The sequence below is a fragment of the Peromyscus californicus genome, unplaced genomic scaffold (genome assembly GCF_007827085.1).
Source record: "Peromyscus californicus insignis strain IS unplaced genomic scaffold, ASM782708v3 Scaffold_5__1_contigs__length_169319896, whole genome shotgun sequence".
Lineage (NCBI taxonomy): Eukaryota > Metazoa > Chordata > Mammalia > Rodentia > Cricetidae > Peromyscus > Peromyscus californicus.
Window position 1 is genome coordinate 55,300,600 of NW_026294573.1, and position 14,283 is coordinate 55,314,882.

The 14,283-nt window shown below is 40.9% G+C and overlaps 1 protein-coding gene across 8 annotated transcripts in view; it reads left to right on the forward strand.

The window, feature by feature from the left end:
• The first annotated feature begins 2,188 nt into the window (after positions 1-2,188).
• Positions 2,189-14,283, forward strand: part of LOC128096738 (cytochrome P450 2J3) — a 33,053-nt gene continuing 20,958 nt past the window's right edge. For 2 of the 8 annotated variants that reach the window (XM_052716688.1, XM_052716692.1), the window contains exons 1-7: positions 2,583-2,829; positions 2,966-3,198; positions 6,068-6,230; positions 7,384-7,533; positions 7,941-8,101; positions 11,531-11,707; positions 13,728-13,869. In XM_052716688.1, the coding sequence (XP_052572648.1) occupies positions 2,989-3,198; positions 6,068-6,230; positions 7,384-7,533; positions 7,941-8,101; positions 11,531-11,707; positions 13,728-13,869 (1,003 nt within the window). In that variant the 5' untranslated portion in view covers positions 2,583-2,829; positions 2,966-2,988. Of the gene's footprint in view, positions 2,422-2,575; positions 2,830-2,965; positions 3,199-6,067; positions 6,231-7,383; positions 7,534-7,940; positions 8,102-11,530; positions 11,708-13,727; positions 13,870-14,283 lie in introns of those variants that run through there. The other 6 variants (XM_052716687.1, XM_052716686.1, XM_052716685.1 and 3 more) reach the window with 6 other exon arrangements.

The following is a 14,283-nucleotide window of genomic DNA, read 5'->3' on the forward strand; positions in this document are numbered from 1 at the left end:
ATGGTATGTATTCACTTATAAGTGGATATTAGCCATTAAATAAATGATAACTAAGCTATAATCTGTAGACCCACAGAGGTTAGGTAAAGAGGAGGGGTATAGGAGGGAATCATTGATCTCCCTGGGAGGGGGAGAATAGATTTTATGACAAATTGGGGAAGGTGGGGCCAGAAGCTGGGGAGGGGGTCAGGTGAGGGAACAATTTGTTTGGGGACAGTGTTCAGGAGGAGATGGCTGGAACTGAGGGGCATTTGGTGGGATAGCATACAAATCTAGCACAGTGGAAACTTTCTGGAATCAGTGAAGGTGATCCTAATGGGGACTCCTAGTAATGGGGATACAGAGTCTCAACTGGCCATCTCGTGTAGCCAAGCAAGGCTTCCAGTGGTAGGATGGGGTTGAATTCAATAGCATTGTTAGGCAAGGTGGTCCCATGGAAGTCCATAGACAACCCAGGATGTTCCTAAGTAAGACAAATGGTTGCTCTCTGCAAACTGATAGTGGGACCTCTTTACCAAGGACAACACCCACACAACTCATTGAACATGGAGAAGTCAAGCTGGTGCCTACATGGAGACCTCATCCCTACATTCTAGTCTCTTTGGTGTGGGAAGACACTCTGTAGGCTACCAAAAGAGAAGCATGTACACCAAACAAGTCACAAAATCTTTGTCCTATAATATGTCCTGCCTACAAAACATGCTAGGGCAATGGTGGCACAGAACTTATGGGAGTAGTGAACCAATGTCTGATTTGACTTAAAGCCCACTCCACAAGAAGGAACCAATATCTGACACTGCTTGGTTAACCATGCACCAGAGACTAGATAGCCTAGAGACCTAGGGTAAAACTCAATACTACTGGTCTGAAAAAAAAAAATCAATAAAGTGACTCCTAATGATATTTTGCTAAACTCATAGATCAGTACCTTATTCATTGTCATCAGAGAAGATTCCTCTGGCAGCAGATGAGAACACATGTAAAGACCCACATTATGTGCAGAGAGTCTAAATGGGATGTTTCCATCAAAATCCTTCCCTTGGAGCTCAGGGAATATGTGGAAGAGGAGGCAGAAAAAGTATAAGAGCCAGAGGGGATGGTGAACAAGGAACCAGAGAACAAGGACCTCTGAATCAACTAAGCAGGGCATATATGAGTTCACAGAGACTGAGGCAGCAAGCACAGGACCTACATGGGTCTGCACCAGGTCCCTCTGCATACATATCATAGCTTAATATTTTTATGGGACTTACGACTATGAGAATGAATAGCTCTTTTCCTCCTGTGGGGTTGCTGTGTTCAACTTTCACATGATAATTTTTATCTTATTCTATTTTATTTTGTCATGTTTGGCTATTATCTCTTAGAAGCCTGTTCTTTTCTAATGAGAGACAGACAAAGAGTGGATCCAGAGGGCAGGGGATGTGGAAAGAAACTGGGAGAAGTAGAGGAAGAAGGAGAAGCTATAATTAGGATATATTGTGTGAGAAAAGAATCTATTTTTAATAAAAAGAAAAAAATAAAAACAAGACAGGTTGGAAGAATACAAGCTAAGCTTCACTAAATCTCTGTTCCTATTCATCTGTCTCCCTTTTTCTTGGATCTTGGAAAGTTAGGAACTTCAATTATCATTTTTCTTTTCAACAAAAATTTTGTAATTAGAATGCATGTCTACATGTTTAGTGCCTATGTATGTCTAGTTTGCTTCGCAGTTTGAGGATCTCACATATCTGGCACAGGGTGAAAAGTTGCATGCATGCTGGAGACCCAATGTGCTCAGAGGTTTCCCTGGAAGAGCTGGATGAAAACCAGCTGGAGATCATTATGTAAAGTGAAACAAACCAGATGCAGAAAGACAAACACAGCTTGTTTTCTGCAGGACTAACCTAGATTAAACTGTGTATGAGTAGATGGGGGCGGAGCCTAGCATGTGAAATGGGACCATGAGAGGGAAGGAACAGATCTTTAAGGGGGTTGGGGAAAGGGTAATGAAAAAACGTGTAGCCAACAAGCAGAAGGGGGATAATCTGCGAAGCCCAGGACCCACAACAGCAGTGTAGGGAAGCTGTAGGAGAGAGAGGGGAAATACGTGTACACACCACACACACACACACACACACACACACACACACACACACACACACACACACACACACACGTGAAACTATACACACGAAAGTGCTAAAGCAAATCAATTAATTTATGTACTAACTTCAAAAGTAAATAGGGAGGGAGAAAGAAAACAAACTGATGAAGCAATGGAAAGGTTGCCTAGCATGCTCAAGGGCGGATTTCAATCCCTAAAACTACACGAAAACAAAACAAGCAAACGAAAAAGAATCCAGACCGGGATGCTCCTTCAATGTGAACTAAGAATCCGTGGATTCTTTTATTCAGCGAGCATACCACTGTCAAAGTGAGGTGAGTGCCACTATCTTTCTTATTTCCCAGGAAGGTTGCAGTCCCTGGTGAAAGTTTGTTTATAAAACAGGAGTTCAGACCCTCCACGATGTCCTCTGGGATTCATGCAAATCACAAACCCAGAGCCAGTGGGAAGGACTTCCTGAATGAGCGAGGCTCTTAGCCAGTCCAGACACGCTCAAGTGCCTCTTCTTGAAGTCCGCCACAGCTTCTCCACAGGAGGGCTCGGAGAAGGAGCGTGACCGAGAGCGGCGAGGTGGAGCCAGCGAGGTTGGAACCTTGAGAAGACTCAGAAAAGTGCAAGGGCACTGGGCACAAAGTTCGGCTCAGGTTTGGCTTAGGAAGCTGAGAAGCAGGTTTCGGAGGAGGTTGCCGCTAGGCCAGAGACACAGCAGTGAGCACAGCTGGGTGAGGAGCCCGCGGGGGGAGAGATAGGCGGGGTCCTTTTGGGGACTGGGAGGGCAGAGCCAAGGGGCTGGCCTATTCTGGTAACCACAGGCGGTGACCCTGGAGATCTGCCCCAGCTCAGACCCTCATTTCTCAGGAGAGCCAGCTCCAGCGCCAGCCATGCTCGCCGCCGCGGGCTCCCTGGTGGCCGCCATCTGGGCTGCGCTCCATCTCCGGACTCTGCTGCTGGCTGCTGTCGCCTTCCTGTTTCTGGCTGACTACCTCAAAAACCGGCGCCCCAAAAACTACCCGCCAGGGCCGAGGCGCCTGCCCTTCGTGGGCTGCTTGTTCTATTTGGACTTAAAGCAACCCCACATAGCCGTTCAGAAGGTAGGAAGGGGTGAAGGTGCCTGGCTGTGTCCTGGGACGGGATCCTGGCACCTGCAATGGGAGGGCGTGGTTTGTAGACTGATGCTGGCAGCCTCTAACCCAGAGATAAGATATTCAGATTCCAAAGAGCTGGAGATTTTATTATCTGTCGATGTAAGATTTCCAGTGTGATTTTATGGCCAGAGACATACTGTGTTTGATTTTATTTCTTTTGTCAAGGTGGATTGGATGGCATAATAATTTACCTTCATAAATATGCCATGCTAGTTTAAGAAATGGGGCGCCACAGATGTTGTTTAGAGTACCATTCCAGTTTTTTTTTTAATATATGATCTCCTCTTGACCTGTATAAATATCAGTTCTCTTAATTTTTTCTATTGAGCCTAATTTGGTCCTTCTACATCCTTGCCCACTGTTCACCTACTAATTTTATCAACTCCAGAGAAAAATGCACTGAAATCTCCAGCTCCACTGGGAGTCTGTCTGTCTGTCTTTCCATTCAGTCTGGAAGCTCTCTCCTTGTATTGGAAAGACTATTAAGGGTGCATAGGACACATGTAAGATTGGCAGCTCTTTCTGGTGAATGACCATCTTCCCATGTAATGTGCCTCTTTATCCACAGTCATTTTCTTTGCTTAGATAGTCAATACTCTGGCCATGTTTGATTATCCCTGTCACTTTCCATTATATGTGAAGACTGTCCATGTCTGATTATTTATCGCTATTTAAGGGTTTAAGCCCATAATTTTTCTTGTTTTTTCCCACCTCTTTTCTTCCATTTTCCCTTGCCTGTATGTTTCTTGGACACTTTCTGAGTAGATGCCTTTTTATCCATCTTCTTTCTCTTTACACCTATCTTATTGTCCTCCCAGGCACTGCTCTGTGTTGTTCAACACTCCCATGCAGCTCCTGAGACTTGCTAACACCATTTCCATGGGAAGTGAAGCAACTACAAACAGGGAGGAGCCTTCTCCTGTCTAGGATACACCGCTGAGATGTTGTCCCCACACACTGAGACCCACATCAGACACTGGCCTGCTCTTCAGTGTCCAGTACAGCTGGAACTCAAAGGCAGAGGAGTCTGTTGTCTTTGGCCCTTACTCATCCTCCATTACTGTCTTTTTTCTGATCTTTTAAGTTCAGTTTCCTTTCTGACCTCAAGCACTTTCTTTCTCCATTCCTTCAGAGGAGGCTGCAGGAATGTGGCAAAGGAGAACTGAGCCCTTCTGTTTGATACCTCTATTGAAGCTGGATGTGACTCAGAAGGACAAACGGCTAACTTGATCACACAGCAGGAAGAAACTTTGATACTACTTACACACTCTCATCCAACTCTGTTTGCACAAGCTTGCACATTCTACACCATCATGGACATTCTCTTCCCTTCTGTTTCCCTCTTCACCCAGACTCTCCACCCCTCACACTCGGGCCTGCTTCCCATTCTGTAACTATAGCTAAACTCCAAGGTCATTTGGATATCTCAAAGTCATTTCGTCTTCCTCAAACATTATGTAATATCCAGAGATTCCCTCCACCAAGCAACAGCTTTGTCTTCTTGGCTACACTGCTTCTCATACAACTTGTTTGCTGCCTTATTGGGAAGATACAAAATGCTCATTATGGTGAGGAGTTTTACAGTTGATGAAATAAAGCATGAGCAATGCCCTTCCTTTGCTCAGTGAGCACTACTATGACCAGGGACTCACCTTACACCTTCATCCTCATCATCATGATTTTGGTGCCTCACATGCTTTGCATATAAACAGCTGGCTAATTTCTCAGAGATGCAGAGGGTGGCTGAGTGCCTAGAAAGAAAAGATGAAGTGACTTTCACATTTCTACTTTCATTTTTCTTTATAGAACCCAATGGAGGGAGGGATAATTTTTTACCTTTCATACCAAGATTCTAAGTTTCAAAAGATAGAGCAACTTCCCCAAGAGCACAGTTAACCTACATCACTCCAGAGATACTGGGAAATCTCCACTCCCAGTCTCCACTCTTCATTGCACTATCCATATCTAACGGGATATGGGGAGGGCACACTCTCCTCTGGCTAAATAGGTACTTTTATTTATTAATCATTCATGCTTGCTATAGTAGACTTTAAAGACACATTTGGAGCCTTTGGCAGGTTAGGAACATAGTACTCTGCCTCCACTGGCCTCCGGATGCTTCAGTTTAGAAATGTTGATTTCTTTAAAACACTTAAGACTTCATAACCTAGTCTAGGGACACACTGATGCTCATTCAATTAATGTTGACTGAACACATGAGTGAAATTTTTTGAAGAAATTCTTAAAGTAGACAGGAGAAGAAAAAAATCAGAAACATTCTCATCGCACCAATATGCCTCCCCCCCATACAAATACACAGACTTCACTCAGTGTTAGTTGCATTGGTCACACAGGAAACTTCTGTATATAGTAGATGTTGAAGGAATTAGTCTCTGGGTAAATATGGATATTTTTAAAACTACACCAAACATGGACAGACCTTCCTTGGCCTTTTTCCTCTATTCTCTGACTTCATTAAAATTCAGGATGCTTTCAGGACTTTGCTTATTTGTTGCTACACATATCCTCATGCCTTCCTCTAGGGAAATAGGGCAGTTGCATACCTAATTCATATTTGCTGAATTCTTTAGGAATTTTGTAAAGGGAAATTTCTATTCTTAGTGTGTATTGAAATTGAACTTAATATATAAGAAGAGAAAAAAATTCCAAACATTTACACAGAGGAAGATCATTGCCTCCACTAACAGTTTTTATGGACATCTCAACATGAGTCCCATTGGCTATACACATGCCTGCCATCTCTGGACACACAGACATGGGCTCACTCAACTGTAACTACTGAAATATTTTTCAGTTTGTGAAGAAATATGGGAACATTTTAAGCTTGGAGTTTGCTAATATACCCTCAGTGGTTGTAACTGGCATGCCCTTAATCAAAGAAGTCTTTACTCAATTGGAGCCAAATTTTCTGAATCGTCCTGTCACTTGTCTCCGAAAACATCTCTTTAAAAATAATGGTAAGTTCCTTGAGCAATATATGCTGTGCATTGTAATTCTTGTGATATGTTAAAGGTTCCTGTCTATAACTTGCAAACACTCCCATAAACCAACCCCATCATGAATTGCCATCTTTCAAGGAAGCAGAATGCCACAGTCCCTGAATGTAAGCACCCAGTGGAGGACTTACCATGTCTCTCTTCTAGACTTGGGAGAAACCACATGTCCTGTACACTAACTCTTGAAGCTCTGATGGAATGTCCAGGCAGAGATACTGTGCTCTCACTTCTATTTTCCCATTCCAACCCTCTGTCCTAGGAAAATAGATGTGAGTCGGAATCCTCTTGATACTGCTCTTCTTGATTATGACTCCTTGTACTCCATTATTAAATGACATCACCCAGTTGTCTTTAGCCTTCTGGACAATACTATAACAGTCTGGTTTGAATACTTATTATTATCATTTCAAAAGTAACAATTGGGAGGCAAAGACTTATATGAAAAGGATTTGAGGATTTCTCTGAAAGTGTCCTCATTGACAGAAGCATTCATTGTATATGCCTTGATATTGATGGTTGCTGAGTACACTAGAATATTCTTCCCCCATGCTTCTAGGCTCTCTGTGTGTGCCATACTCATTCTTTCTACGTTCTTGAGTCATTTACTCATTCTTTACTGTGTGTCTTATCTAGAACCTTTTCTATAAAACTTTCTTACCTTGCTAAAAGAGCACGTTTCATCTTATCCACGAGTGCATTCCTGTTATATGCTTAACATGAATTTGTGCGATTTGTGTGATCAATGGACTTTGGAACCAGAAAGACTGAAACTTAAATACACAGCTGTTCTCTACTAACTACATTTCTTTATGAAGTAAACTTTATCCCAGTGTTTCAGTTTTTGCATCAGGTGCAATGGGCCTGGAGATAATTGTTAATAAGCATATGGAATTTCTGAAAGTGCTAAATCACGTAAAACATAAGGTTTACTAAGTTGTTTGATGTTTTAAGTAACCAGTAAATCTTAGTTCCCTTGCTTTGGGATTGTCACTCTAGACAGCTGCCAAGTGCCTTACTGGCCTGTCTCCTTTCCATTGTGCACATGCCCATACCATTTGTCAGGTAATTTTAGATCAGAATCATAATACTATAATGCTGAATCTCTTCTTTCCAGGGTTGATCTTCTCCAGTGGCCAGACATGGAAGGAACAAAGAAGATTCGCCCTGATGACACTGAGGAACTTTGGATTGGGAAAGAAGAGCTTAGAACAGCGCATCCAGGAGGAATCCCGACACCTTGTGGAGGCCATAAGAGAGGAGAGAGGTGGGCATTTCACAGGGCAGGTGATGCGGGTTGTGGCCTTGTACAACATATTCTTACTAAATGTTTGTCCTGGGCTTGCCCAAGCCTAGGCACTGAAGCCTGAACAGTGAACTTATAGCTATGACCCTGCCCTAGAGGGCTGTAACCTAGCGAACAAAATGGGTTATTAAACATTGTTTTTATTTAAATCCTGGTCATCAATCTGACTTTACAGCCATTGACAGAAACCTTAGATCATGTCAGCCCATGTGTGTGCTGTGGCCAGAGCCCATCATTTCATTCTCCAATATTTATATAGGGAGGGGGGCAGCTGGAGGATTGTTTTCTTTTATCATTTGTAGTTAATTGCTTATAGACAATAGAAATAGAAATATCTTTAAACAACTCAGCTCTTTCCCCACCTCCAGGACAGCCTTTTGACCCTCACTTCAATATCAATAATGCAGTTTCCAATATCATTTGCTCTGTCACCTTTGGGGAGCGCTTTGAGTACCAGGACAGTCAGTTTCAGGAGATGTTGAGGCTACTGGATGAGGCCACATGTTTGGAGGCATCAGCGATGTGCCAGGTAAGCACTCGACCTTTTCATATCTTGGGAAGGGTACTAAAATGGGACTAATTCAAACAGACAGGCTCCTCATTTTTGTATTTTAGGGCTTTTGAAGTTAAAATATAGTATCTTAAAGTTGAGTTTAACACAGATGTATTCAAATCTATCTATTGATTTTAGTGCTGTTGATAATACGCAAAACCCTTGCATGAGAATAACCACATTTCTAATACTTAAATGAAGTACCAACATTTGCTGGATGCCCATGCTGGTGGTGGTGACTTACCAGCTCAGCTTACTTGATGTTCTTCTGTGTGTCCTGCTTTTTGTTAAGCTGAGACTAGGGTTGGCAAAATGTGTGACTATCTGTTAGTAATTCTTTCTCCATGTTTGGATTTTTGAGTTGTTACCAGATTTGTGATGTTAATAAAGTTGCAGTGGATATTCTGGTACAAGTGTTCATGTGAACCCATTCAGTTCATTTATCTAGAATTTGCATCTACACCTAAAACGTAACTCAAAGTTCAAAATTGAGTCCTATTGTTATGTTGCAATCAACACTTGGTACTGTGAATCTTGTGATTCATAAGCAGACATATAGTTTGGTGTTCAAACTTCACCCCCAGCTTGGGAAACCTATGTCCAAATTTGTGTCCCTCAATCCATAGAGTCTTCCAAATATTTTCCACAGCTTACTGGTGTCTCAGCCATATTCCTAGATGTGAAAGACAGTTTTTTGTTTGTTTGTTTGTTGTGTTTTGTTTTTTCGAGACAGGGTTTCTCTGTGTAGTTTTGGTGCCTGTCCTGGATCTTGCTCTGTAAACCAGGCTGGCGTCGTACTCACAGAGATCTGCCTGGCTCTGCCTCCTGAGTGCTGGGGTTAAAGGCGTGCGCCACCACCACCCGGCTAGGAAGACAATTTTAAAGGAAAATTAATTCCTAAGGTTATCCACCTATGTTTCCTAGCAGTCATGTGGCTACTTTGTTATAAACGTGTGAGGTCGTGTATACATCTATACTTATTTAAATGATGTGTTCTTGATGTACCATTTGTCCTGGCATCAATTACATGTCATTATTAAAATGTTTTAATTGCTTCAGTTAAAAAAAGCGCACTTTAAAAAAAAAAGTGCACTTTAATTTTGCAAACTGCAAATGTAACAGTAGGAAACATATAATTAGGATCTACTGCGCATGTTTGAATCAGGTCCAAAAAGTGTCAGCACACAACCAGTCACACTTCACTTATACAAGTGTCCCACTCACTACTGCCTCTGACCTGGAGTTACAGAACAAATGACAGGCATCTCTGCTATAACTGTACTGGTTAGAGCATCTAATGTGCTAAACTTCCCTTCTACAACCACAGGCTTATCTCTGTCCATTGCAGTTCTATAAACTTTATAGTTTTTAAAGTGTTTTTTTTAGATTAATTTAGATAACAAAGGGTATCATCACAATATCTTCATACATGTACCACTATAATTTTTCTTATTGCTTCCTTTCCCCAACCCAGCTAGTTCCCATTCTCCCCAATTATTCTCAGTTCTGCTTTCCTATCACGTGTACTAATTGTACTCTTTTTATGTGGATTCTATTTTCAGCCCCCTTGAGTTCTCTTCCACTCTTCTTTTCCTTGTCTCTCCAGATCTCCCTTTCAGTTTCCTGACCTGTAAATGCAGGAGTCTTGTTGCCTTGATTTTCCATGTTTCTTGTATTTCTTTTTTTTTTCCATTTGTCTATCTATTAACTTTAGTTTACATGTATTATTGTTTTGCCTCCTTGTATGTAAGGGCACCACATACATGTGGCAGCTGCTATGTAGGTACTGGGAGTCGAACTCCCGTCCTCTGGAAGCACAGGTACACCTATGTTTCCTAGAAATTATGTCTTAACCTCTGAGTTCTTAACCTCTGAGCCATCTCTTCAGCCCCTGTTTCTTGTATTTCTATGTTGCAGTTTTTGCAGCTGTTGGTTTGGATATAATTTCTGGAATTTTTTAATCCATAATACCTCTCTGTGAGAAGAAGAAAACAAACTGTTGTAGCAGCAACAACTTCCTATCTTGCAAAATATAGAAACACACATAAATTCAATTGTAGCTCTTTCATATATCACCAGTGGCTACAGAACTGAAACAATGTCAAAAGTACTGAATGTGCTACAAAGTTTCAAAATTATTTAATGTAGTGTTAAAATAATAAATGAATGAGATACCTAAAGGTGACAGGTAAGGGGGGCACAAAAATAAGGTAAAATAATTTAAGGGAGAAGCAGGGAGGAAAAGAATATCACACACAGGAAAAATTAAAATATGGGGGAGACAAAAATAGATTTAACATTAGTTTAAAAAAGTTCAAGAGTCAGTGTAAGAAGAGGAATAAAAAGTTTAAGGTGTAAGTATTATTTTTTAAAAGCCAATAAGATAAATTCAAGATATAAATATAAAGGAGAGCATAGAATGCAACTAAATAAATAAACTAAAGAAAAGAAAGTCTATTGCTAAAAATGAGAGGCATAAACATAACTAGATGAATGCATGAAAGAGAGTAACAAAAGTAAGTGTGGTGAGGAAAATAGCTCAGCACATGAGGGTTCTTGCTGCAAAGTCTGACAATGTGTGTTTGATCCTGGGAATTCACAGGGTGGAAGAACAGAGCCATGTTCCTCAGGTTGTCCTCTGACCTCCACACACGTACCATGACACATGAGCATAGGTGTACACACACAAAATAAATAAATAAATAAGCACATAAATAAATGTAAAATTATTTTATTTTAAAATATGGATATCAGCCACCATGGCATATTAAGTTGTATAAGACTAGGCACCTTCTCTCCTACTAAGGCTGGATGAGGCAACCTAGTAGGAGGAAAGAGTCCCCAAAGCAGTTAACAGAGTCAGAGACAGCCCCTGTCCCCACTGTTAGGAGTCCCACTAGAAGACCAAGCTACACAACTCTATCATGTAGGTCAGTCTCATGCAAGCTCTCTGGTTGTCGGTTCAGTCTCTGTGAGCCCCGGTGAGCCCCTGTGAGGCCAGGTTAGTTGAGTCTGTAGGTTTTCTTGTGAGGTAGGACAACTAATTTTATCCTCTCTAAAGTAATGCAAGATCTTCAGCACACTAGTTCTGAGTTGTTTTTACCTTACTATCCTCATGTGTTTCAGTTTGTTCCTATTTTAACAAGATCATGTACAATTAATTGGTTGATACATTCTCTTTTGTGCATCCCTCTTGTAATTAGAGCCTCTTCTTCAACTCAGTTTAGAGTATTGAAGTCCTTACAAACTTGGAATGCCTGTGGAGGGTAGGGAGTAAGAGTGAAACGGGGTCAAGAAGGCTTCACTATCCCACTGTAAGAAAGACAAGAAAGGGAAAGACAAGACTGTTTTGAAATGTGGCACCAGGGTGTCTCCATGACTGTCTTATTTTTTTTTTCCAATCAGCTCTACAATATCTTTCCAAGGATAATTCATTATCTTCCTGGATCACACCAAACAGTTTTCAGAAACTGGGAAAAACTGAAATTGTTTGTTTCTGATATTATTGACAATCACCGGAAAGACTGGGACCCTGATGAGCCAAGAGACTTCATTGATGCTTTCCTCAAGGAAATGACAAAGGTGGGAAAGATACCTGCTGTGTTGTCTTCTTCTTTCAAAGGAAGCAACAGTTTAATAGTTTCCAATTGATCCTACAGCATGTTTCCTTGAGCTTATTGGTTTGACACAGCACAGATGTGTTCCCGCCTAGCACTGCATGCTCCCAGTATGCCTGTTTGCCAGGCAAGCTTCATATGGAAATAGTGAGAACTCATTACTTTGCCTCTTCCAGATTCTACTGGGCATAGATACCTTTCTCCATGTCTTCTTCCTTCATCTTCAATACCAAGATTGTAACTTCTGTTTCTCCCTGATCACTACGTCCATCTTTATATCTCATCTCTTTGATTCTGAACCTTGATCTCCCTGTTATAAGAATAACTGTATAATCTTCCTTTTGGAAATGAATCACATATACAAGGTTTATTATGGAGTATCAAGCAATATGCACAGAGATGAATAGATGGACAGCTCTGTGAATCATTACTTAATACCCTACAGGAAAATTAAATGAAAAGGGTATAGTACTTATTAGGTATAGGATAGCATTAATTCAGGATTGTTAGGGTCATTAGAAATAGAGTTCATAGTCTATCTTTTTGTGTTTCTTAGCTTTTACCCATATGTGAATGAGCGGTACCATAAATGAAAGTAGCAATTAAACTTCAGAGTCCAATTTTGTTACAAGTTGGTCTCTGGCCAGTTACTGACTCCATCTCATCCGCCACTGCAAGATATAAGCAATGTGCAGCTGAATGCAAGAGTTTAACATTTAGATGAGGCCTTCTGACGCGTCATAAAAACCATTCAATAATGTACAAGAGGCTAGACAGCAGTCAGTTGGATCTGTTTGTTACTTTTGTATCACTGTGATAATATCTGGCAAAAACAACACAAGAGGGATTCATTTTTCACTCACAGGTTTAGAGAGTTGGGTGCATCATCACCACAGAGAAGGAATGACAGAGCAGCTAAAACCACGGTGTCAAAAACCCATTGTGAAATCTGTTCCATAATGATGCATTAGGGATCAGAAATAAAGGCAAGATCCAGGGTCCTAACATAACCTTAAGAATGCTGCCCTAGTAGTCACTCCTCCAACTAGTTCCTTCTCCTTCCCCCATTATTATAGAACCTCCAAAAATACTTCAGACAACTAGAAACCAAGCATTGAGAAAGTGAGCTTGTAGTAATTCTGAAATTTCATTTCAGATCCAAACCATATCACAAAATATGCAGCCTTGATGTCATTAGGTTTACTGGTACACATCACTGGATTGATGCCATAACTTGTATATGTTGGATTATGGGTTCCTCCTCTGAGCAGGGGAAGAATAGTAATTTTTCATTTTCTCTTATTTCATTTTCCTTGAATAGTATTGATAAAAGCAATGTTGTTTTTTTTTCTTTAGAGGAAGCAGTGAATAATTATTTGTCATCTATAGGTGTTAGGCCATCAGTATTAAAATCAATCATAACAAATTTATTCTTCCATAGGAAGCTGGTAAAAATGATGATGTGTCATAAAAAAAAAAACTGATGGAATCAGAAAGTCTTGACTTGGAAAGATGAATGGTGAGATCAGAGAATCTGAGACCGTTGAGAATCACTTGATTCTTTCTGGTATCAACAAAAGCATTTGTTGAATATTAACTGTGTGCCTGTGGTATCTCATATGATTGATAATGACATGTTAAGGTGTATTTCTTATAAAATACTGAAGAAAAAGAAACATTAAGTGAGTGCCCTGGGCCAAGTAGTGACTTAGTGATATGGCTGATACTAGAAGTCAAAGATGATTTTTATCCCATTTTCTTACCACTGGACAAAAAGTTTCCAAAAATATAATCAGAAGAAAATAGTTGAGATTTTCATCTACCCAAGTGCCATAAGGTTTTGGTCAGCGTGCAGTACTTAGGATAAGAAAATGCTTCCTGATGAGGTCAAAAGGATTATTAGTTTATATGAATCTTTCCAAATACATACCCTAGGGTCTTGACTCAGACCCTCTGAATAAACAAGCATGCACTGTCTTTTCTAGTACCCAGATAAGACTACTACAAGTTTCAATGAAGAAAACCTTATCTGCAGCACTCTGGACCTCTTCTTTGCTGGAACAGAGACAACATCCACGACACTACGCTGGGCTCTGCTCTGTATGGCCCTTTACCCAGAAGTCCAAGGTGAGTATGTGATAAATATACCTGGACAAGGTGAAATGGTGATTATGGAATCTGTGGCTCAGATGGGACCAGAAGATGGCATGGTGGGGTGGGAAAAGATAGAATGGCTGTGAGGTGATGTGCACTTGGGATGGGGAACATCCTCCATATGTTTTACAAGGAGTATGATGGGCACAGGAGTACCAATATTATAGCATCTATGTACTCAAAAAGCATAAAGTCTAGAGCAAAACGAAGAAGTCAAGGGACATTGTAGTCAATCCCAGGAAAGAGTGTCATTACTCTAGGAGCATCCATAGGTGTCCTCCTTCCTTTTTAGCAATACATTCCTATTTCCCTGAATACCGTACAAATGCCTTAGTTTGGTTTCTGAAGTCACGTAATATGCACCTCTCTGCCCATCCTCAACCCCTA